Source organism: Lycorma delicatula, chromosome 5 (genome assembly GCF_047948215.1).
Source record: "Lycorma delicatula isolate Av1 chromosome 5, ASM4794821v1, whole genome shotgun sequence".
NCBI lineage: Eukaryota > Metazoa > Arthropoda > Insecta > Hemiptera > Fulgoridae > Lycorma > Lycorma delicatula.
In genome coordinates this window covers 179,835,686-179,861,925 of record NC_134459.1, presented here as the reverse complement: position 1 = coordinate 179,861,925, position 26,240 = coordinate 179,835,686, and the positions used below count along the sequence as shown (strand labels likewise).

The window sequence follows — 26,240 nt, the reverse complement described above, 5'->3', positions numbered from 1 at the left end:
AAAAATTTCCTTTGTTATGACATAATTCATTATTTTTACTGTGCAAAAATAATGAAATCTACATTTAGTTGTTACTGTGAAACCTTACTGATTTGTCACTCAACATAACATGGTTTTATGTTTAAATATTTTATATATATATTTTTTACATTTAGACATATATATGATTTGGATCACAATTAAATACTGTTTATTTAAAGATTTACTTAAGTGAATTATTTGATTTACTTTGTAACAAAATATTACTAAGCTCTGAACCACAATAAATTTTGATGTTAGTATTATTAGATAGTTCTTAAAAAAAATCTTTCAGCTTGCAAAAATCCGACTCACAACACCACATCAACAAACAGGTTTTGTTGTTGGCTGCTCGTAAATATCCTCTATTTCAAAATAAAAATAATATGACAAATAATAAAATATACAATTATTATTATTTAGAAGAATACCGATCCATAATCGTTCCATTAACACAACAAATAACTTCAACACAATATAAATGACTTTAACCAAATTGTGACATACGTGTCATTTTTGCAAAACTAATAGCATCCATTAAATATATTGTGAGTTATATCAAATGAACTAAAGAGCACTTATGAATGACAACTGATGTAAACAATTTTAAATCAATACGAATACCTGTGCGTATGATTTACGAGGGTTTAGGTTTAGAAATTTTATAAATTAATAATAAAAGTTAGGTTTATTTCATATCTAATATAAACTGTCAAAAATTTACTTAAGCTGTCAATGAGATACATATAGAATTATTATTTTTGGAATTTTGTTTTACAAATTGTAATGTAATCTTTAAGAGAAAATATTTGATTTATGAAATATGTGTACTATATTAGAAATGTATAGGAGGAATACATTCAAATGTAATAATTAATTCAAAATTATGCTGGTATGCAAACGTTTGTCCAAGAGCAAGTAAGAAGTGGTTTGTTTATTTATTTTTCCCCTTGAATTCAAAAATGTTAACAGAATTTTTATATCGCCCTTAGTTTTCAAGTTAAACTTGTTCAGTGTTGTATACTTTATGGAAGTTATGCAGTGTTATGGTATTATGTATGCATTTACAGTATAAATGAATAAAAATATTGTATTGATTAAGCATTTAAAAGTGATTAGTTTGTTATAAGAGAAGGTCTGGAGTAGTATAGAACAATACAATTAGTCATAACTGCTGGATGATTCAATTCTAAAATGAGTCAGAAGATGGCTTTCTTACAGACAAAGTCATCATTGTTAGTCTAAGTGATGTCACAGGCAACATCTGAAACAATGTTACTGATCTGAAACAATGAGTTACTGGTTCAAACCATAGCCAGTCTGTGTTCAGTGTAAACATTACTCATTTACGATGTATTCTAAATTTACATTTCATCTTTTGAATTCTAGATATGTATTGAATATATTTTGCAGTGTTTGAATATTGTGCGATTATGCAAAATGCTAAGAAATTGTGTAGACCTCCCCGGAAAAATTTTGCTACATTTGTGATTAGGTAACATTAAAATTTCAGAAACCTAGTTTTTTTACTCCTCATCAAAAAATGTTATGAGCTTTATTTCGGTTGCAAAGTCGGTGACCAAGACAAACATTGAGCCTCTTCATATTTGTTGTGCTACTTGTGTCGGTCTCTTTACAAGCTTGTCAAAGGGTTTTCGGTACACAAACTTTGCTGCTGTTCCAATGATTTTGTGGGAACCAAAAGATCTTGCCACCGATTACACTGCCCAACAAAGAATTTTTTTTTAATGTTTCCTTCACTTCACAAGTCAAATCTTACTAATTTTGGGTTGGGAGAATTGAATATGACAAAGAAAAATTTTTATTAGATCCAGTTTCTGTGATATACAATTTGTGGAAGTATTTTATTTTAATGGATTAAGCGAAAACAATACATTTTAATTACATATGCCAGCAACATAGAAAGTTCATTTGACATTTTTTTAATGACAGTTACATTCTAAGATTTCTTAATTGATGGAAGAATACCTGGCAGTTGGTTGGATCTGAAGAGAATCATGTGGTGGCTTCATGAGATCGTTGTCTTTTGGCTTTCCTCTTTGAGTTCTGGAGCATCCCTACACACAGACCAGCATTAATCTGCAAGCATTGCTTCATTCCAATGGCCCTGATATCTTTGTTTCATTACAGAAATATCCTGATGGAATCTTTCTCAGTGTTCATCACTGACAACTCCACAACTAGGAGGGAAAAAATGAATTGATGAGTGTAGAAAATGAATTTTAAGGGTCATGTTGTATCAGAGTTGATGGTATTTTTGCAGAAGTACTGTCACCAACTGACTGTAGTTTTCATCTCTTTTGTTGCCTAAAAATCCATGAATGACTCGCTTTAAGGCTTCCCAAGCTTCCTCTTCTTTCCCCTCCAAAATTCGGTCAAACGCAGGATCCTTTACAAGTTGTCAACTTTGTGACCCAACAAAAATACCTTCCTTAACTTTTGCATCACTTAATGTAGGAAATTTGTCTCTTAAGTACTTAAAGGCCTGTTCTTCTCGGTTCATACTTTTGACAAAATTTTTCATCAAACCCAGCTTTATATAAAGGAGTAGAAGAAGAACATCTTTTGGGTCCACAAGAGGCTAGGCAACGTCATTTTTCTCGCTCAAGTTAAGATTTCTTGCAGGCCAATGTGCTTGAATATATTGTGATTTATTATCCCTACTCTCCTACATACATAAAAACAGCAGTATTTAGTGTACCCAGTTACATTCCTAAGAGTACAGTGATGACTTTTAGATCACCACAGATTTTCCATTTGTGTTCAGCATATTTGATCGAGTCTAGGAGGATTGCCATGTTTGCATAAGTCTTCATGAGAACCTTTCTTTTTCCTGTTTAGCCTCCGGTAACTACCGTTTAGATAATTCTTCAGAGGATGAATGAGGATATATGTATGAGTGTGAATGAAGTGTAGTCTTGTACATTCTCAGTTCGACCATTCCTGAGATGTGTGGTTAATTGAAACCCAACCACCAAAGAACACCGGTATCCACGATCTAGTATTCAAATCCGTGTAAAAATAACTGGCTTTCCTAGGACTTGAACGCTGTAACTCTCGACTTCTAAATCAGCTGATTTGGGAAGATGCGTTAACCACTAGACCAACCCGGTGGGTTTCTTCATGAGAACCGCATGACCAACAGGAATAGAAGAAAGACGGATGCCGTTGTGAAAAAATACAGCTTTCAAACTAAGCTTGGAGGAGTCTATGAATAGCCTCCAAACAGTTGGAACATGATTCAAATTCAAACATTTCATTAAGCCATTAACGTCACGGCAAACACGATTGTTTTCCAAGAAAGGGAAAGCAGATCTGAATGATGTCTGTATTGTGAGACCCTGACATCACATTGGAGAAAATTTCATTGCTGTAGTTTAGTTTTGACCTTAGAAGTTCTGCCTTCTCCTTCGACAAATCAAGGTCTCAAATGAGATCACTCAATTCCGCTTGACTCAGTCTGTGCAGTTTATAATCTTTTTTGCCAAAATCAGAGTCATGGCATGTGGAACACTTGTTGGCTTCTCCTTCCACAGTGTCTTCATTTTCTACTTCAAGCTCATAATTTTGTGGTGGAGTAGGAACTGATTAACTACCTGAATGTGGAATAGAATGAATAGCAGATGGAAGATTAAGGTATTGTGCTGTAACTCTTTTCTTCATTTATAATCATGCTTGATTCCACCTACAAAGGTAGGTGGAGTCAAGCAGAAATAGCAGTTATCTGTATGGTTTGTAAATCCCGCCAAACCATCTATGGCATAGCAAAAGCCATAGATTGTTTTTTTATTTTTCAGCCATTCCTGTATTATAACTGAAGAAGAGTGGAACATATATATGGAGCCCATGAGGTATCCTGATCTCCTACCTTCATACCAAAATAATGCCGATAGGCAGTCTTCACAAGAGATGTCAGATTGCATTTCTGTGACAAAAATGTTATTTCACCACAAATGTAACAAAAATTATTCACTGAATTTACACATTTTTTTTGTGGCATTTTGATTTAACTAATTTTTCACTTCAAAGGCACTTGAAAACCAGAGAAATTCTGCACTAATTGCAAAACAATATGAAACTTACAGTCACAGCAACGCTAATAATGTTTAAAACTTACAAACAGCTGGATAACGTTGAGTTTTGTCATTTAACAGGTGTGAAAACTCCAAAAACAAAATTACCCCCAAACTAAAAATGTAGATCGGGTAAAAAATAATGTGTTATTGTATCGCCAAACCAAGAGGTAATTAGTCATTTTTATGGTGATTTTTGAATTCAACATATAGAATTGTATAAGAATAAGCTATTCTTGAGCCTTAAACATTTTCATTGTTGGATAGTGTTATTACCTTTGTCTGACTAATATTTCAGGCGTTAGTTCAAAATCAAAGCACACTATTCCATACTCTAATTTACGATCTGCCATGAGGCCTGTGGCTCACAGTGGCTTGTGCCTAAACCACCAGAAAATATACTTAGTGATAGTCAACAATATTAAGGTTTGGCAGAAGAAAATGTTGATGTGGGAATTGATCCAAACTATTGTGAGGCTTTGTGTTCATCTGGGGAACTACATTTACTAACACAAGGGGACCTCAGTGATTTTTTACGAGATCTGAATTTATCAAAAAAGGAAGCAGAACTTTTGGGCTCACAATTAAAAGGTTGGAAGCTCCACCACCATGAAACAAAAGTATGTGTTTTTAGAAATATATATAATGACTTCAAGAATTCCTTTATATTGAAGATGGATGTGTTTTTTTGTAATAATGTTTTGTTTGTAATATAATCATTTGGTCATGATTACAAAACAGAGAAGTGGCATTTGTTAATTGATTTGTCTAATGTTAGTCTGATAGCCGTGTTTCTGCACAATGGGAATAAATACTATCAGTGCCACTAGTATACACTACAGATCTGAAGTAAACTTATATGAACATGAAACTTCTACTAAAAGTTTCACACCAAAGCTAGGAGCAGTCGGCGATGGAAATGGATGGTGAATGATTCCATCAGGATATTTCAGATATGGAAAAACTGTACCAGGACAATGCTAACTGATTACTGTTGGACCCTAAAGAGAGATGTTCATGACACAAAATATCAGAGAAAATTAAACATTACTACTTTTTAGATAAGATTATATTATACTAAGAATGTATTTTAAATTTATTATTTTGTAAAATTAAAATAGTTGTTTCTAAAAATCCTTATGTGATAAACAAATTCTGAAACCATATTTGAATCCAGTGCAATAAATGTTTATTAGATTCACCCATTTTCACTTCTGAAAAAACATAATATAAAACTTTTTTTTTTGTCTTCAGTCATTTGACTGGTTTGATGCAGCTCTCCAAGATTCCCTATCTAGTGCTAGTCGTTTCATTTCGGTATACCCTCTACATCCTACATCCCTAACAATTTGTTTTACATATTCCAAATGTGGCCTGCCTACACAATTTTTTTTTCTACCTGTCCTTCCAATATTAAAGCGACTATTCCAGGATGCCTTAGTATATGGCCTATAAGTCTGTCTCTTCTTTTAACTATATTTATCCAAATGCTTCTTTCTTCATCTATATTTGCCGCAATACCTCTTCATTTGTCACTTTATCCACCCATCTGATTTTTAACATTCTCCTATAGCACCACATTTCAAAAGCTTCTAATCTTTTCTTCTCAGATACTCCGATTGTCCAAGTTTCACTTCCATATAAAGCGACACTCCAAACATATACTTTCAAAAATCTTTTCCTGACATTTAAATTAATTTTTGATGTAAACAAATTATATTTCTTACTGAAGGCTCGTTTCGCTTGTGCTATTCGGCATTTCATATCGCTCCTGCTTCGTCCATCTTTAGTAATTTTACTTCCCAAATAACAAAATTCTTCTACCTCCATAATCTTTTCACATTCAGTGGTCCATCTTTGTTATTTCTACTACATTTCATTACTTTCGATTTGTTCTTGTTTATTTTCATGCGGTAGTTCTTGCGTAGGACTTCATCTATGTCGTTCATTGTTTCTTCTAAATTCTTTTTACTCTTGGCTAGAATTACTATATCATCAGCAAATCGTAGCATCTTTATCTTTTCACCTTGTACTGTTACTCCGAATCTAAATTGTTCTTTAACATCATTAACTGCTAGTTCCATGTAAAGATTAAAAAGTAACGGAGATAGGGAACATCCTTGTCAGACTCCCTTTCTTATTACGGCTTCTTTCTTATGTTCTTCAATTATTACTGTTGCTGTTTGGTTCCTGTACATGTTAGCAATTGTTCTTCTATCTCTGTATTTGAACCCTAATTTTTTTAAAATGCTGAACATTTTATTCCAGTCTACGTTATCGTATGGCTTTTCTAGGTCTATAAACGCCAAGTATGTTGGTTTGTTTTTCTTTAATCTTCCTTCAACTATTAATCTGAGGCCTAAAATTGCTTCCCTTGTCCCTATACTTTTCCTGAAACCAAATTGGTCTTCTCCTAACACTTCTTCCAATCTCCTCTCAATTCTTCTGTATAGAATTCTAGTTAAGATTTTTGATGCATGACTAGTTAAACTAATTGTTCTGTATTCTTCACATTTATCTGCCCCTGCTTTCTTTGGTATCATTACTATAACACTTTTTTTGAAGTCTGTGATGGAAATTCCCCTTTTTCATAAATATTACACACCAGCTTGTATAATCTATCAATCGCTTCCTCACCTGCACTGCACAGTAATTCTACAGGTATTCCGTCTACTCCAGGAGCCTTTCTGCCATTTAAATCTTTTAATGCTCTCTTAAATTCAGATCTCAGTATTGTTTCTCCCATTTCATCCTCCTGAACTTCCTCTTCTTCCTCTATAACACCATTTTCTAATTCATTTCCTCCATATAACTCTTCAATATATTCCACCCATCTATCGACTTTACCTTTCGTATTATATATTGGTGTACCATCTTTTTTTAACACATTATTTGATTTTAATCTATGTACCCGATAATTTCCCTTAACTTTCCTGTATGCTCCGTCTATTTTACCAATGTTCATTTCTCTTTCCACTTCTGAACACTTTTCTTTAATCCACTCTTCTTTCGCCAGTTTGCACTTCCTGTTTATAGCATTTCTTATTTGCCGATAGAGTTCCTTTTACTTTCTTCATCACTAGCATTCTTATATTTTCTATGTTCATCATCAGCTGCAATATATCATCTGAAACCCAAGGTTTTCTACCAGTTCTCTTTATTCCGCCTATGTTTGCTTCTGCTGATTTAAGAATTTCCTTTTTAACATTCTCCCATTCTTCTACATTTACTACCTTATCTTTTTTACTCAGACCTCTTGCGATGTCCTCCTCAAAAATCTTCTTTACCTCCTCTTCCTCAAGCTTCTCTAAATTCCACTGATTCATCTGACACCTTTTCTTCAGGTTTTTAAACCCCAATCTACATTCCGTTATCACCAAATTCGGTCGCTATCAATGTCTGCTCCAGGGTAAGTTTTGCAGTCAACGAGTTGATTTCTAATTCTTTACTTAACCATGATATAATCTATCTGATACCTTGCATATAAAACATAAATCAAATTTTGTATGCCAGTATTGTTGGCTGAATTTTCTATTCCAACTCTTAACTCATCCGGTAGAGAAATATTAACTAAAATTCAATTGGGATTTGATTCTAGGAACTTCTGAATGAAAGTCAACACTATCATCATGTTGTTTTAATCATGGCATTATTAATATACATTGTCTTGTATAGTCTATTCATGTTTGTATAGTCTATATAACTATTCATGTATAGTATAGCTTGTCGAAGTTTTGATAAAAAAATTAATAAATGAATAAATTTTAATAATTTCATTGTTTTTTTTCCTAAATGTATATATGTACACAGGCACAGATATTGAAGGGTACCCTTTCACTCTTCAATTTTCTGGATTCTACTGCCAGAGATGTTAAAGCTGTTCTGGAATCATTAGGTTTTAAAGGATGCAGTGTACTGCCTTATCAGATCTAATTTCGCCTGCTTGGTAATATTTAGAAACCCAAATTTGGTATAAGTTTCAAAGTATAGACTGTTCGTATACGGTAATAAAAAAAATTGTTTCCTTTTAGGGAACGCGGAAAAAGCAAGGGAAATTTTAGCTAATCTAGAAAAAATTGTTCCCAGTCTTATGCAAGTGGCTTTCAGAAGGATAAACTTAGAGCGAAGAACTGGTAATTTGGAAGAAGCAGCTGCATTATATGAACATTATATTAGTACAGCAAAAAGTAAAATTTCATCTAATAACATGGCTATCAAATATGCAAGATTTTGTTGGAAGGTGAGTCAAAACATTAAGACATTTTTAATTTTCATCCGTGTAAAAGTAGTTATTTAGTTTTTATAAATGAATGGTAACATAACCGACACACTTGTGTCACCTGAAGTTGGAAAATGTTTGTTATGTAGTCATTTTGTGCTTGTTAACCGTAATTTGCATATTGTGAAAAAAAGCATAATAAATGACTATAATTGTTGACTATATTTCTGTTATAGTTTTGTTCTTCATGACATAATTCCTCCCCTCCCCCAAATGGATCCCTTATCCTTGATTTTGTGTTTTAAGGCTGTACAATCAAATAGTCAATGGTTCAGTATTGTGATTGTCACCAACGTATACTATTATTTGCAGTACATTAGTTTAGTATGACAACCTGCTTACAGCTGTCTGGTTATTGTGATGTTTAGTTGTAATACCACCATAATTTCAACTGCTTGCATTTTATATGTATCTATCTTTTACTATCTGCAGTGATAGCACCTGAACCTGAGCAAAGAGATTGGTAAAATGTTATTTTTTGAGTATTTTTTTGTACAGTAGTGAACAATGGACACTGGGGAAAAAAGAAAAAGATTGAGGCTTTTGAGATATGGGCTAGGAGGAAGATGGAGAAGATAAATTGGGTGAATAGAGAAAGTAACTTAGAAATATTAAGAAGAATAAATGAAGACAGAAAAATATTGGAGAATATCAGAATAAGAAAAGTAATCTAGATTGGGCATTTAATTAGGGGAAAGTTAAATATAAACACAGTTCTTGAAGGCTCCACCGAAAGTAAAAAGAAGAGGCAGGAAGAGGCTGGCTAATAAAGAGTAAGGAAGGTTAGGAGACAACAGTGATTCCAGGGACCTGCTAACAGGCAAAATATACCATATTATGAATGTATTAAGATTTTAGAGTAGAAAAAGAAAATTCCCAGTAAAATATTTAAATAAAACAATCGTGCAACATTAAATATATACATAATTTTATTGAGATTAATCTTTTCATATTATTCTTCTGGCACTGTTAAATTATATTTTAAATTCTATTAATATAAACCACCTCCAGTACTGGAACGAACATTACACCATGTGCATGGTTTATTTTAGTAACAGTGTTTTGCTAATTTATTTATTGTGCAATTAATAAAATGAGTTCAATCGTGACTGAGGATGCAGGCTCCCCAGAAAGTACTATCTGATAAATTAAGGTAAGATATTCTTATCTCAGTATTCTATTTTATATCATATTGAATTAGCTTATAGAAGTAAACAAACTGCGCATACAAGTGTTCAGGCAGCCGATTCACAAACATTTCTTGTAAATCCTGATACATATAAAAGAAACTACATTAATATTCAGTAACCACACGCTATAATATTTTACAAAAATTGTACATCTATTTTAAATTTAAATAAATTAAGATCATGTTAAATGATCAATAAATGTTTTTTACCTTGTTTGACTCATCTAGTGACCCATGAGTATTTTATTCAGTAAAATTGTCTATTATTGCATAGTTTCCTTGAGTTTTTTAAGAGTTACGAAATTATCAATTGTGCACTAACGCTAAAAGTTCAGTATATTTTAGATAAAATTGTTATGTTAATAAATAAATAAATTTAATTCGGTTATCGTTATCTGATTTCGAGAAATCCACAGTGCTATCGCTATTAAGAAATATGATGAGAGGCTAGAGTATCCGTTACATGTTTTTTTTTCAGTTTTCCATTCATACTGGCCTATTTTATCGATGGCTTTTTAGCATAAATTTTTAACATCAATTATTTTAAAAGTAGTATTTTCTGATACTACGTAACTTTTGATTTGTTCCCAAATTAATACAACAACGAGGAGATAATCAAAGCATGATTTTACCATTGGATCTTGGTAACTCATCAATTTTATACGCATTAAAATTATTTTTAATATGCAAAACCCTTTGCAATGATCGTACCTTAAGTTCATTCTCTTCAAAAATTACTCTTTTTGAACTAAGCCGCATTTTGAATAGCATCCTTTTTCAAACACATGGCTGGAATTAAAGCACTTTTTCGGCCCTGTTTTTCATATTTAAAATTCATACTTTTTAAAGATTTATAAAAAGTTGTTCTTCAGAAATCCGATAGATCATTATTGTCATTTACAACTCTTAACACTTTTGCCTATTGTAGGTAGTTTGTTTAGAAAAAAAAATTTGCATACTTTTTTTACGAAAGCATTTTTCAAAATCTTCAACTTTTTCTTCAGTTGACCTATGGCATTTTGTTTTCTTAGGAAACCATAATTCATTAGTAGATTAATACTCGCAAACCACTTTGTACACTGAAGCAGCGCAACTTCAACTTCAACTTATGTTAGCAGCTTTAACGACATCCAAAATCAAAGCTGTTGGATTACTCTGTAATTCGCTTTTGTAAGCATTTAAAATATATATTTTTCCGCATGACATGACTTAAGGGCTTTTTTGCGACCTTTTAATCTGAGGGGATAATCATGCGCTATTATTAGCTGAATTGATATCAGACATGGTGTCAAAATAATGGTATTATATATAAAATCTAGGTGTATGCTACTTTTATGTTCCAATAAACTTAAAAAAAATTGCATTATATTAACTTGAAATAACATTAGAGTAAATAAATAAAAGAAACGCAAAAATTTAGCTCAAGAACAAAAGAATGGTCATATAGAACTTAGAAGATGTAACATTATATAAACATTAGACTACATGACTGCTACATGATTAATTATTTTGCGACCAGCGCTGTTTATAGATATGGCCGCATTGTGAATTGGCACTGATACACAGGACCTGACTCAGCAGAATCATGACAAATCCAATGTTTGTTTATTCTTCACTTTACAAGCTAACTGAATATACTGTAGGTGGTTTATATTAATAAATTAAAAATATAATTTAACAGTGCAGAAGAATGATATGAATCTTGAAAAAATTAAATTCAATAAAATGGTGTATGTATTTAATGTTGCATGATTATTTTATTTAAATATTTACTGGGATATTTCTTTTTCTATTCTACAATCTTAATACAGTCATCATGATGTGGTATTCTGCTTGTTGGCAGGTCCCTGGAACCACAGTTGCCTCCTAATCTTCCTTACTGTTTATGAACCTGTCCCTTTTCTTTTCACCTTCAGTGAAGCCTTCAAGAACTGCATTTATAAACTTTTCCCTTTTATTTTTATTTAACTTTCCCCTAATTTAATGCCTAATCCAGATTCCTTTACCCGTTCTGATAGTTACCGATATTTTTCTGTTTTCATTTATTCTTCTTAATACTTCCATGTTATAACAGCACCCATCTTATCTTCTCTCACTCTGTCCACCCATTTTATCTTCCTCCAGACCGCATCTCAAAAGCTTCAATCTTATCTTTTTCCTTTTTCCCCAGTGTCCATTGTTCACTACTGTACAAAAGTACACTCGAAAAGTAACATCTTACCAATCTCTTGCCTGGGTCCAGATGCATGTCACTGCAGAATAGTTTTACTTTCTAAAAAAGGCTTCCTTTTGTTATTCTCATCTTAATCTCTTCTTTATTCCTCCAGTTTTAGCTAGTACTGTCCTGAGATATCTGTATCTTTTTCCTTGTTCAATTTTTTCTTTTGCCGTTACAAAATCCATATCTTCCTCTCATTTACCTTCGTAACTTTTGTTTTCCTCGCATTTATTTTCATTCCGTATTTCTTCATCTTTACTTCCAATGATTTTATCATTCTCCTAGTAATGTCTGAGTGTCTTTAGCTACAATCAGCCGATCACCAGCAAATTTGACACAATTTATATTTCTTCTACTCACGCTTACTCCTTTTTGGCCATCCAATATTTCTTTCAACATTTCCTTGATATAAAGGATAGACACAGTGTTGGTGATAAACAGCAGCCTTGCCTCATTCCTCTGCTTAATTCTAATGAATTTGTGAGATTCTCATTTATTTTCACAACTGCTTTTTGCTTGATATACAATTCTCTCAGTCTCCTATCTTTCCAGTCAACTCTCAAACTTCAAATAACTTTTGTCACTGTACTCTGTCGAATGCCTTTTCCATATCTATAAAACACAAACAGTCCTCTTGGTCTTTTAAAACATCTCTTTTCAATAATTTTGGTCAGTTCTACAGTTTCTGTTGTTCCTTTTCTGAATCTAATATGTTCTTTCCCAGCATTCTCTTCCATTTTTGTAATCAACCTTCTGTTCATAACTTTCAGCATTATTTTTGCAGCACATTAATAATTAATACTTAAAAAAAGTACAGTACGTTAATAAAAATAAAAGAAGGAATAGAGAATATAGTTTGTAGACCACAAAACATATATTTCTAATAAAACAGTATAAACAAAAAAAAAAAAAAAAATGTTCATTAATGAATTAGAAAACAATAATGTATATTACAAATAAATAAACACCAAATTTCAGTATATAAAAAATATGTAGATGACATATTAGTCATATATGATCAACAATTTAAGAAGTGGACAACAACAAGTTGTTGTCCAAACAACAACTTTTAGATATAAAAATTACAGTAATAATAAACTCAATTTCGATATATATAGAAAACCTACTAAACAGGACACCATAATTTGTTTCATTCCTTGGAATCAGAAAATGGCAACATTTAACTCATTAATACATAGAGCTATAAAATATTTAAAACATAATATAAAATTACACAATGAATTAAATATATAGCTATAAATAATGGATACAATGGAAATCTAATAAATAAATTATGTACTAATTTAAAAAATAAAATTTATATAAAATTCATGAAACGTTTTGTGTGGTACAAGGTACCCATCCACCTTGCACCACCTTTGTTCTCAGTTTATATCAATGATTTAGACTCTGTTATAGAGTTTGCTTTACTTTTGCTTTTTGCTGATGCTAAACTGACATTAGCTGTTAAGGATTCGACTGATAAGATTCTTTTGCAAAGGGATTTAGACTACGGTAAATTGGTATCATCTTAATGGGTTGACATGCAATGTTTATAAATGTTTCTCTATTACTTTTGGAAAACAGATAAATAATGAAAACAGAATAAAGATGTTAGTGATCATAGAATCCGTGATATCTATCTCAATCAGGTTACTGAAATTAAGGACCTTTGGGTTTATTTTGATTGTAAATTTTCATTTAAAAATTATATTGTTTATAAAGCCATAAAAAAATTAAATTTCATAAAAAGGTTTTCACAAAATGTTTGGTATCATCGCGTTTAGAACTTTATATTTTGCATTTATTTATCCACATTTTTTGTACTGCTCAAGCATCTGGAGACCTAATACTCTTGAACTTTTTAAAAAACCAGAAAAAGTGAATTGCCTTTACTTTAGATATGTTTCTTATAAAACGTGTCACACAAAGCATTATTCAGACCATGATTATAATCGAATTGCTTCTGCATTAGGTATACTGTTGGTACAGTCATCATTTTTAAGATGGGATTTAATTTTTGCCTTGGAATTTAATTTTTGCCTATAAGGTTATTAATAATCATATTGACTGTCCAGAATTCCTTTCAAAATTTGATTTGTTTGTTCCTGGTCAGAAACTTAGAAACCATAACTATTGCTTTTAGAAACCATAACTATTACTTTTATGTGGATCAATTGTTCAATGATTGTCATTAAATTGTAATAATAACACTAACCGGTTTGATTTGTATAATTTTAGTTTGTATTAAATTAAATTTAAATTAAGATGTTTATTAAAATATGAATGAAATAATAGTATGTGACAGTGTAATGTTGATCTTTTTTTGTATCATGGGATTTATCCCGTTTGTTTTAATAAATAAATAAAAGATAATATAAAACTAAAAAATAATAACGGTAACGAATATGCTAAAATTGAATATAATACAAATTACAAGAAATTCAATAAAATATTTAAATCATGTGAATTAAAAACTACATACACAATGAATAACAAAATAATAAACTATATAAATAACAGAGTTTCTACTAGAATATTAAAACATAAAAATAAATTTCATTTAGATAAACAGGGAGTGTACAGTTTAAAATGTGCAAACTGTAATCTGGAGTATATCGGGATGAGTAATTGATCTTTTTTGATTAGAATTAAGGAATACATTAATTGTATAAATAAAGAAAACATAGAACGATCCAATTTTACCAGACATATCATAGAACAAAATCACAATCGCAACCCAAATAATTTTATTAAAATTCTTGAATATTCTCATAACCTTCATAAAAAATATTATGTAAAAGAAATCAAATAATAAAAGACCGATAAATGAACAAATAAATTTTTAAAATGATATCTTATTCAAACAAATATTAAACAATTTTGAATCTAGGTTGGTAAAACTGTTTCATACTAATAAACATAATATTTGTGACCTTCCTACTGGAATGACTGATAATGTTGATTTTTTTTTTCCTCTTTGACGACCAATTGTTTGTTATATTTATTTTATTACAATCATTGAAATGTTAAGTAAATATTTATAATATATATTACATATAATATATAACAATATATATATTAATATAATATATATATATATATAATATAATAAATATATATATATATATATAGTCCGTCCGCACTCGACGGACTGTAATTACTATTAATGAATGTTGGTAAGTGGAAATTATAATATATAAATAAAAGTAAAAAATTTTTATTTATTTTTAATAAATTTCAAATTTAATGGCATGACATGTGTAATAAATTAGCTTCCATTGCTGGTAGACTAGGCAATTTTTATTTGAAAAAATTAAAATGGAAAAACCTATAAAATATTAATCTTAATGTAAATATAAAATCCTTAGTTATGCATTTTCATGTCCAATAGTTACACTTGGGATGTAGTTTAAACTTTAACAATTCGATGATTGCATACAATCTGTGTGCTGATGAAGATGGAGTAGCCATTAATTTTACATACATTTTTTCTGCACATCTTGTTAGATCGACATGCAGTATTTATACAGTGGTGACGTAGTACTTTTATGGTTGATCCATTCATAAATTCATAGGTATATAAAATTTGTGCTTTCTAGGCAAAAATCCAACCGAGTACCCTGCTTTGCTTTCATGCTTTGTCTGCCATTCTCATTATTTCACTTCCCAATTGCTAAGATAATTATAGAATTATTTTTATGTATTTATAAGAAGACTGACTGTGCATGGACTACTTTGTATAGTGTTGTACAACATAATATACAGAATGTTTTACTACAGTTCATAGATTTTGCAAGTGCCATGCATTCATCTAATTTTCAAATACCTCGAATTTATTTGTTTTGTTTGAATTTCAATTAGTAACTAGTATATTTCAATATAATGTATACATTTTAGTTATCTAAGGAATAAATAAAGATAACATTAATAATTGTGTTATCTGATTTATCTTTTTACCAAGAAAATTTCCAAAGTATTTTTATTTTCCCTTTCTTTTATGCTGACTATGAATGAAATAAGAGATTGTAATTGAATATATTTAACAAAAAAAAAAAAAACAAAAAAACAGTCATTTTTATTTAACAAACAAAAATTGTAATGGATGGGATGCAGCATTTATAAAAGTGGAGTACTTTTGCTTTGAAATAAGACCTTGCAAGATACGAGGTACGACAATAAAGTTATGAGACTGATTTTTCTTTGCAAGATGTGGCAACCCTGCAGCTTGCGTAGGCACACCATCTTTGACCTTGGTCTATACGCTACTTCTAGTCCAAGCGGCACATTGATGCAACTGCTCGGTCGTGAGTTGTGCTGTAATAAGTGAACACGTGTTTGTGTCTCTCGTCACAGAAATGAAACCGCAAAATATTGCGCAACGGTATGGCATTTCTTTTTGCGTTAAATTGGGTGAAAACGCATGCTTGTGTGCATTTTTGATTCCAAGGGAATTGTTCATAAAGAGTGGGGGTGCCTCCTGGACAAACAGTTTACTAATATTTCTACAAAGAAACTTTAGAAAGACTTCGTAAACGAGTTCTTCATGTCCGTGCCAACATTGCTGAAATTGGCTTCTGCATCACGATAATGCGCCATCCCATACTGCTCTGTCAGTACAGCAATTTTTAACCTCAAAACAAATTTCAGTACTACCACAGCCACCTTATTCACCAGATATCGCTCTGTGCGACTTTTTTCTATTTCCAAGAGTCAAAATGGCGGTCAAGGGACACCATTTTCAAACAACACAAGATGTCCAAAAAGCTGTGACGAGGGTCTTGGAGGATATTACAGAAGATGAGTTCCAGAAATGTTACCGTCAATGGCAGAAGCGCTGGAATAAGTGTGTGCAATCGGAGGGAAACTACTTTGAAGGAGACAACACTAAACATGACTAAAACGGTAAGCAACATTTTTTTCACATCAGTCTCATTACTTTATTGTCGCACCTCATATTTAATGTGTTTATGTATAAAAAAAAATATAAATTTAAACCAAATGGACCTCCCAAATGGAAGAATTATGTATTTAATATTCAATATGGTAAATACTAACACCTTCGAATTCCACTGTATGAGATTTGCTTATTACATTGTGCTAAGGTGGTTGATAAATGTCATCTATGACAAAAAGATATGAATAAAATCATTCACGTTGAAACTCCAGTGTTAGACAAAAAGTAATAATAATAGAATTCAGTTGTTATGTTAAAATTTATTATTTTTATTAATATTTTATTATTTATTCTGTCGTACTTTTATAATAATAGTAAGGTAAACATTTTTGCTCCCTCTATGAATCATGAGACCTTGCCGTTGGTGAGGGGGCTTGAGTGCTCAGTGATACAGAATAGTTGGACCGAAGGTGCAGCCATATCAGAGAGGTATCTGTTGAGAGCCAGACATTGATTTCAGCCAATGATTCCTGAAATAGGGCAGCAGCTTTTTCAGTAGTTGTTAAGGGTGTAGGTCAGGACAACTTAAACAGTCATATCACCATCACCCAATCCTCTGAGTACTGCGCAGCTGAAAGCAATGGAAAACTACAGCTGCTTTTTTCCAAGAAAATGTAGCTTTCTGGATTTTCATATAAAAATGATGGAGGCACCTTCCTTGGTAAAATAATCCAGGAGGTAAACTAGTCCCACATTCAGATCTCTGGGTGGAGACTAATAAGGAAGAGGTCACCAGAAAATTAAAAAAATAACATTCTATGAGTCGGACCGTAGAATGTTAGAAGTCTATAAAAGGTTAATAGGTTAGAAAATTTAAAGATTGAAATGGATAGGATAAATGTAGATGTAGTAGGAATTAGCGCGGTTTGTTGGGAAGAGGAAAACGACTTTTGGTCAGGTGATTTTAGAATAATTAACTCAGCTTCAAATAATGGGCAGACAGGAGTACGTTTCATAATGAACAAGAAGATAGGGAAGAGAGTAGAGTATTTCAAAATGCGTAATGATAGAATCATTGTAATAAAGATAAAATCAAAACCTAAGCCGACAACGATCGTTAACTATATGTCTACAAGCACCCATGATGATAATGAGTTAAGGAGTGTATATGAAGAAATTGATAAAGCAATTAAACACTGAAAATTTAATAATAGTTGGAGATTGGAATGCAAGCATTGGAAAAGGCAAGGAAGGAAAGGAAATATAGTGGGTGAATACAGGCTGGGCAAAAGGAATGAAAGAGGGGACTGACTTGTACAGTTTTCCACGAAGTATAATTTAGTAATTGCCAACACCCATTTTAAAAATCATAATAGAAGAATATACACATGGAAAAAGCCAGGTGATACTGCAAGGTATCAGATAACTCGTCAGCTGCAAAGCATATACTGGAGCAGACATTGATAGCGGTCATAATTTATTGTTAATGAAATGTAGACTAGGGTTTAAAAACCTGAAGAAAAGGTGTCAGATGAATCGGTGGAATTTAGAAAAGCTTGAGGAAGAGGAGGTAAAGAAGATTTTTGGGGAGGACATCACATGAGATCCGAATAAAAAAGATAGGATTGAAAATATAGAAGATGAATGGGAGAATGTTATAAAAGGAAATTCTTAAATCAGCAGAAGCAAACTTATGCAGAACAAAGAGAACAGGTAGAAAACCCTGGATCAGACGATATATAGCAGCTGATAGATGAACGTAGAAAATATAAGAATGCTAGTGTTGAAGAAAGTAAAAGGAACTATCGACAATTAAGAAATACTATAAACAGGAAGTGCAAACTAGTGAAAGAAGATTGGATTAAAGAAAAGTGGAAAGAGAAATGAACATTAGTAAAATAGGAGCATACAGGAAAGTTAAGGAAACTTTTGGGGTACATAAATTAAAATCTAATAATGTGTTAAACAAAGATGGTACACCGATATATAATACAAAAGGCAAAGTCGATAGGTGGGTGGAATATATTGAAGAGTTATATGGAGGAAATGAATTAGTAAAATGGTGTTGTAAAGGAAGAAGACTGAGATCTGAATTTAAGGGAGTATTAAATAATTTGAATTGCAAAAAGGCTATATGAATAGATGACCTGTAGAATTACTGCGCAGTGCAGGTGAGGAAGCGATTGATAGATTATACAAACTGATGCGTAATATTTATGAAAATGGGGAAGTTCCATCAGACTTCAAAAAGAGTGTTATAGTCATGATACCAAAGAAAGCAGGACCAGATAAATGTGAAGAATACAGAACAACTAGCTTAACTAGCCATGCATCAAAAATCTTAACTAGAATTCTGTCCAGAAGAATTGAGAGGAGAGTGGAAGAAGTGTTAGGAGAAGACCAATTTGGTTTCAGGAAAAGTATAGGGACAAGGGAAGCAATTTTAGTGCTCAGATTAATAGTAGAAGGAAGATTAAAGTAAAACAAACCAACATTCTTGGCATTTATAGACCTAGAAAAGGCATTCGATAATGTAGACTGGAATAAAATGTTCAGAATTTTAAAAAAATTAGGGTTCAAATACAGAGATAGAAGAACAACTGCTAACATGTACAGGAACCAAACGGCAACAGTAATAATTGAAGAACATAAGAAAGAAGCCGTAATAAGAAAGGGAGTCCGACAAGGATGTTCCCTATCTCCGTTACTTTTTAATCTTTACATGGAACTAGCAGTTAATGATGTTAAAGAACAATTTAGATTCGGAGTAACAGTACAAGGTGAAAAGATAAAGATGCTACGATTTGCCGATGATATAGTAATTCTAGCCGAGAGTAAAAAGGATTTAGAAGAAACAATGAACGGCATAGATGAAGTCCTACGCAAGAACTACCGCATGAAAATAAACAAGAACAAATCGAAAGTAATGAAATGTTGTAGAAATAATGAAGATGGACCACTGAATGTAAAAATAGGAAGAGAAAAGATTATGGAAGTTGAAGAATTTTGTTATTTGGGAAGTAGAATTACTAAAGATGGATGAAGCAGGAGCGATATAAAATGCCGAATAGCACAGGTGAAACGAGCTTTCAGTCAGAAATATAATTTGTTTACATCAAAAATTAATTTAAATGTTCAGGAAAAGATTTTTGAAAGTATATGTTTGGAGCGTGGCTTTATATGGAAGTGAAACTTGGATGATCGGAGTACCTGAGAAGAAAAGATCAGAAGCTTTTGAAGTGTGGTGCTATAGGAGAATGTTAAAAATCAGATGAGTAGATAAAATGACAAATGAAGAGGTGTTGCGGTAAATAGATGAAGAAAGAAGCATTTGGAAAAATGTAGTTAAAGAAGAGACAGACTTGGAGAGCTGTATCAAACCAGTGAAATGACTGAAGACAAAAAAAAAACTTCTGTTTTTTTAACCTTTATACATATGTTAATAAAATAGTATATTTGACTGTAAAAATGAGACCAATGAATTACAGCGTACATATACTTAAGTTGCATTGTTTTTTTATACATTTATAAATACAAGTAACAGTAAAGTTTCTGGAAAACTTGAAAAGTATCACTATCAAAAATAATATTTCCTGTGGTCTTATCGTTTTTTTTTTTCTAAACATGTATTTAGCTGTTTTTTTTACATATTCAGATAAATTCATGTTTTATGTGACATTAATTATTTTGATATAATTTTCATGAACTTCAGCCATCTAGGCAGTTTTTATTATATTGATAAAACCTGTAATGTTGTATAATTTATTAAAGGAATGAACATAATATGGTTTAAAAGTAGATTGTTTATGTCACTGTAGATTACTCAAAAACATTCACTTATTTTCGAGTTCATTGTTATGACTGCTTGTGCACTTGTAATTTATGATTTTCAGTGCTAAGTGATAAATTCAGTGTTCCATTCTTAGAAAAATAGAATGCATAATTTCTAATTGTTTTAACTGTTTCAGATGTTAAATGATGTGGATAGAGCATTAGCTGTGTTGAAAAAAGCTATTGAAAAAGATAAGGTAATGCAAATTTTAAAAAGTAAACTATATTTTGTATTAACAGTTAGAATTTTTCACGGTATGAAAGTCTTCTATCACTGATAAGTGAAAAGTAAAATTAAAAGGAATAATTTAAAGCACAAATAAGATTTTTATCAAAAATAAATTCTCGTTCAATCATTTCTTATACTTTTTCTCTTTGAGTGCTTTCATACAGATCAGAATGCTCAGATGTATAAATTTTGAATTAAAAGCAGTTAAAAAAATAAAAGAACAAAGAAGCAGGTTTACCATATCAGTTACTGCTTTAAGAAATTATTTTTTATTAGTGACATAGATGATAAATATACTTTCTTTTTTTTTAACTATAATTTTAATTTCAAGTTATATTTGTGTGTTCTGAAGAATCAGAGATCTCTTTGAAAACCCACTGAATACAGTGAAAAAGATGGAAAATATATAATGATAAGCAGTAAATGAATGAAAACTGTATTTATAAGTAATTATATTCTACTACTAAAATCTGATTTGTTAGAAAATTTATGTTGTATGACGTAGCTTCAAAATGTTTCTGGAATTGATGCTTGCTGTTTGAAATTGTAATCATAACAGGGAAATAAATGTATCAAAAGTTATTGCACAAAATTCCACAGCATCACAGTGCGGTTAGTGTTGTTTTCTAAAAATTTCTGTTATACCAATAGGATTTCTCAGTTCACGATAACCTCAAGAGAAGAATCCTGGTTCCAAGTATGGAGTTAACGGTAGCATTAATTACTCTACACAATAAAAAGTAATGTTGTTGTCTGCATTCAGATGGTATGTCTTGAATAAGACTAGGAAAACACAATTTAAAAAAAATGGAATTGCATAACTATGATGATGTGGAACATATAGACAATGGTTAAACCAACTAAAATGAAGAAAGTGATTAATGAAATGTTTAATTAATCGGAATAAATATATTACCGCAAAAGGTATGGTGTCATGAAGAGGGTAAAATCAGTATAATATTGTTGACTCTGTAAGAACTAAACAGTTCAGCACTAAATTTTTGGTTCACCAAAAATTAGGGTGTGAGAATATAAATATGAAGAGGCATGTGTAGGATTAGAATTAATGGAAAATCCAAAAGTATTAGCAAAGTGGATGAAAGTGCAACGTCCAAAATTACTGAATTCAAATTATAAGTATTTGTGTGTGTAATACTGTCAACAAGCACTATATGAGGATTCGAGGATAAAAAATTACACTATTTATCAAAGTAAAAAAAAATTTGACATAGCTCACTCTTATGTGCATAAATTGTTTGAAAAAGGTATTCTATTGTTTTAATGTAAAAATAAATATTTGTTGAAATACCATAAATTATCCATACTTATTAGTCAGACTACATATTTAAAGAACAATATTATTATTATTTAGTTAGAGATATTCTGCAAGTCTTCAGATATCCCATGCAACTTTCTGGATTCGGGGCTCGTAGCCAGCCGCATTCCTTGTTCATATCATGTGAATGTCTTGTTCATGTCATGTCTTGTGTAGACTCAGGCCGACTATACCTGAGACAAGTGGTTAATTGAAACCCAACCACCAAAGAACAGTGGTATCCACGATCTAGTAACCAATTTTGAATAAAAGCAACTGTCTTTTGAACCTGAGAATTCTTCCTGCAATCACCTCCTCATTTGAATAAAATTTCCTTACTTTCAGCGATTTCTTCATGTTGGGGAACAAATAGTAGTCCAAAAGAGCCAAATCTGGAGAATGGGGGCATGCGGAACAAATTGAAACCCTATTTCTATCAATTTTGCAGCCACAACTGGAGAGGAGTAAGCAGGTACATTGTCAATGGAAATGGACTTTTTATGGGCCAATTGTGGACATTTGTTGTGCAACTTGATTTTCCAACGGTCCAGTAATAATGCAAAGAATTATCCACTAATCATTGAATTTTTTCTAAATAGTCGATCAGGATTATTCCTTGTGAATCCCAAAAGCCAGTTTCCATAATCCATTGTTTGGATATTTCCTTGTTCTCAGGGAAGTAGTATTATGTCCATGTTTCATCTACAGTGATTAAACATTGCTTAAAATTCTATGAATTTCACAGTAACAGCTGCAAACTGCTCATGGAATATTCAAATGATTTCATTTTTGGTCATCTGAGAGTTTAGCTGGCTAAATCTCTTTATTTGTCCCCATGTGACTTTTCCTTTGGTATATACTAAAATGCAAGATGTAAATCAAGCAACTGCAAATGTTAGCAGAATTAAAATTGAAAATTCAAGAAGTTGCATTACACTGGTCATGTTACGGCAAGTAATAGAAAAGTGTAAGTACACCAGTGTGTAGATTGTATTATTGCCCACCTGTCGAGCATTATTTTTTCAAAATAAAAATGTCTAGTCTTAACAGAAAACTGTAGAAATATTTTTGTTAAAGTAAAAACTTATTTAAAAGCATTTAAGATTTTCTTGCTTTACTGATGTACTCCGTACTTATCTAACTGTACAACCCTGTGTTGAATCAAAGGAAAAATGTACACCATGGCTACACTTTCTGAATCGTTAAAAATCTCAATACTACCTACTTGTGTAATATTATAAATAATAAATATTAATTTACGATTGCTTATTAAACAACATAGCGAAAGTACTTTACCCTCTTTTGGTCTTTCTTCTTTCAAAAATGCCACAGTCATTTCCTCTTAAAATCCCTCTGTCTTTCCATGATCTGCCTTGCTGCTAACATACATCCATCGCAGATCTACCTCATCCTGAAACCTTTTCTATCACCTTTATGTTACAATAAATTTTTTTTTATTCTAAATTAATTTTTTTAATACGGTTTAAAGCTACAATTTAACATTGTTCTTCTATAATTTTTACGGTAATCCTTATTTAAAATTTTTTAAATTCATACATGTTCTACTTGCAGATATTTAGATGTCTGTATAAAAAAGTGTTAGTGTTCTTCTGCATAACATTTTCATTGCAATTATTGAAACTGTTTTTAATTTACACCATTCTTTCTTTACCGACACCTGCATATCTCCTGCTATTTTATGAACTAATCGTGCATTGAACTCTTTCTGCAAAAGGTCACTTCCTATAGTTCATATACAAACCCTTAACAATAGTTTAACATCTCTCCAAAATTTATGCTGGGGGTGGTTAACTTTAACATTTATAAGATGTCTATTCATTTCTGAATTTACTATTAAGTACAATCTTAATGTGTCTGCTTTGCTAGATAAATGTTTACTGGTGCTCTGTAGAATGCATTCTTAATTTTAATTTGTGCATTTACGCATTTAAAAAAATCAGAATGATGACTAAAGATACATATCAGTCAAATGAGCATGGAAAAGTTATAATCTTAGGAACGATAAATAGTATTTTCTATTTTTATAAAAAGCAGTATAACTACTTTACTATTTTTTATCGGTAATGTTATTTTTAAAAAGAATAGTATATATTTTTAAGAAAGTGGAGAGCTCTACTAAAAATGTTTGTATGTTGACATTACTTGTAAATAGTTAAAAATTCAATTCCTTTTTTTTTTGCAGGAAAATCCTCGCCTTTACTTGCAGTTAATAGATATGGCTATGCAAAGATCGTCAGTCCAAGAATCTGAAGTATTATCAGTGATAGAACAGTTTATGACAAGAGAATCTGCTGATCTTGATCAGAAATTAATGTTTGCTCAAAGAAAAGTGGAATTCCTTGAAGATTTTGGTTCTAGTGTTTTATTGTAAGTTAATCCATATAGTAACTTTCATATATATATATATATTTTATATCATACCGGGTGTAAAAATCTCATTCTTTAGATTCATAGATATTAATATTGCCAAGTGATCTGAAAAATCTGGATTGTAACTGTTTATTATTAATCAAGGATATATTTTTAAGTTATAATCAGTTTTGGTTAAACAGCTGATGTGATTTTTGTAGCATTCTCAGTAAGTAACGAAGATTATAATAGCCGAAACGATATTCTAGTTCTTCAGATTTAGCTGATTTATCTATTCAATAATATTAATGATATATACAAAAAAAATAATAATTTTACCATAATAAAAAAAAGCAGATGAACTATTAAAAAATAATAAAAATGTTATATAAAGTGTAACTGATATTAAAGTATTAAAACTGTAAGTAAGTTTTCTAAACTGAAAATAAGTTTTCAGTTTTAAAATAGGAGTTTTGGATCTCCTTTTGTAATTAACATTAAGCAAAGCAATAGCCACGAGTGTCATTACCTTGATTATTTATAAATTAACCTATCTCAGAAACTTTGTGATAGGTTTTATATTGTAAATCTTGACTGGGAAGAGATTTTATTAATATTAGATATATATTACTGGTTTCTGTGGAAAATAATTATTAGTATTCTCACTATTCTTATTTATGTTATTTTATCTGCTGCATTCTTGCAACCTCTGTTAAAACTTATTTTTTAAAGTTACGGTATAGCGATAAACTAATAGGTAATATATGTATTCCATTTAAATTTATATTTGTTGCTTTATTATAATCGTGTAAGTTTATCAAAGATTAATTTTTAAATGATTATTGTCCAAGAAACAGGACAAAAAAAAACAAAATTCAGCTGAGATGAATCACCATCATTAACAGTTTTTGTTCAAAGTATTGCTGCATCTCAATTAAATAAATTTTGGGAATATTCTTTTATTTATGAAAACTTGAGAAGTTCTGTAGAAATGAAGAATTCAGGTAATACTAATAGTTTTTTTTTTTAATAATCAAGGAATCGTGCACCAAGAGCCTGTGCAGGATTGTAAATGCAGATATTAGGTATTTTGGAATGCCTATACAGTATGTCTGAAAAGTTCCTGAACTAATTTAAATAGAAATACAGATTTAAAGATAAACTCGCATCAGCCTTTACATTGAACTCTTCTCTAGTTATACATTCATTGCAGCCCGGTAGAACCTGTCAAACACTATGGAGAAATCACTTTGTGGGATCGCCTTCCAGTGCTCGGTACAAGCCTTTTCGGATGGCCGGAATGTAGTCAAAAAAGCGGCCTCATCTTCAACTTGAGTTTTGGGAACAGAAAATAGTCTACTGGAGCCAAGTCGGGTGGGATAAGCCAGTGATTTGATTTGCAGTATAACGTGTTAAAACTGTTGCCATGTGTGCCAGGGCATTGTTGTGCAAGAAAGTCTAACTGCTCAGATTCCAGTACTCAGGCTGGATTTGATGAATGCGACGCATCAGGCGTTTAATTACTTCCAATTATAATTTAGAATTCACAGTTTGACCGGTTAGGACAAATTCATGATGATTCAGGCTATTTGAGTCGAAGAATGCAATCAACATAGTTTTTAAAAGTTTTTGTTGCCTGACTTTCATCAGTCTTTGTGCTACTTTTTCAAGCAAGGAGTGGATTGATGCTTCATCTGCGGATCATACTTGAAGCACAAGCTTTCATCCCCAGTTACAATTGTTTGCAAAAAATTTGGGTCACTATTGGCAGTTCCTTGGTTGTCTGAGAGATGGCGCTAC

General features: G+C 31.4%; 1 protein-coding gene across 3 annotated transcripts in view; it reads left to right on the top strand.

Annotated features, from left to right (window-relative positions):
• LOC142325647 (pre-mRNA-processing factor 39-like) overlaps positions 1-26,240 on the top strand; it is a 117,143-nt gene that overhangs the window by 83,954 nt on the left and 6,949 nt on the right. For all 3 annotated transcript variants that reach the window (XM_075367672.1, XM_075367670.1, XM_075367671.1), the window contains exons 16-18: positions 8,144-8,352; positions 20,664-20,723; positions 24,274-24,458. In XM_075367672.1, the coding sequence (XP_075223787.1) occupies positions 8,144-8,352; positions 20,664-20,723; positions 24,274-24,458 (454 nt within the window). The remainder of the gene's footprint in view (positions 1-8,143; positions 8,353-20,663; positions 20,724-24,273; positions 24,459-26,240) is intronic.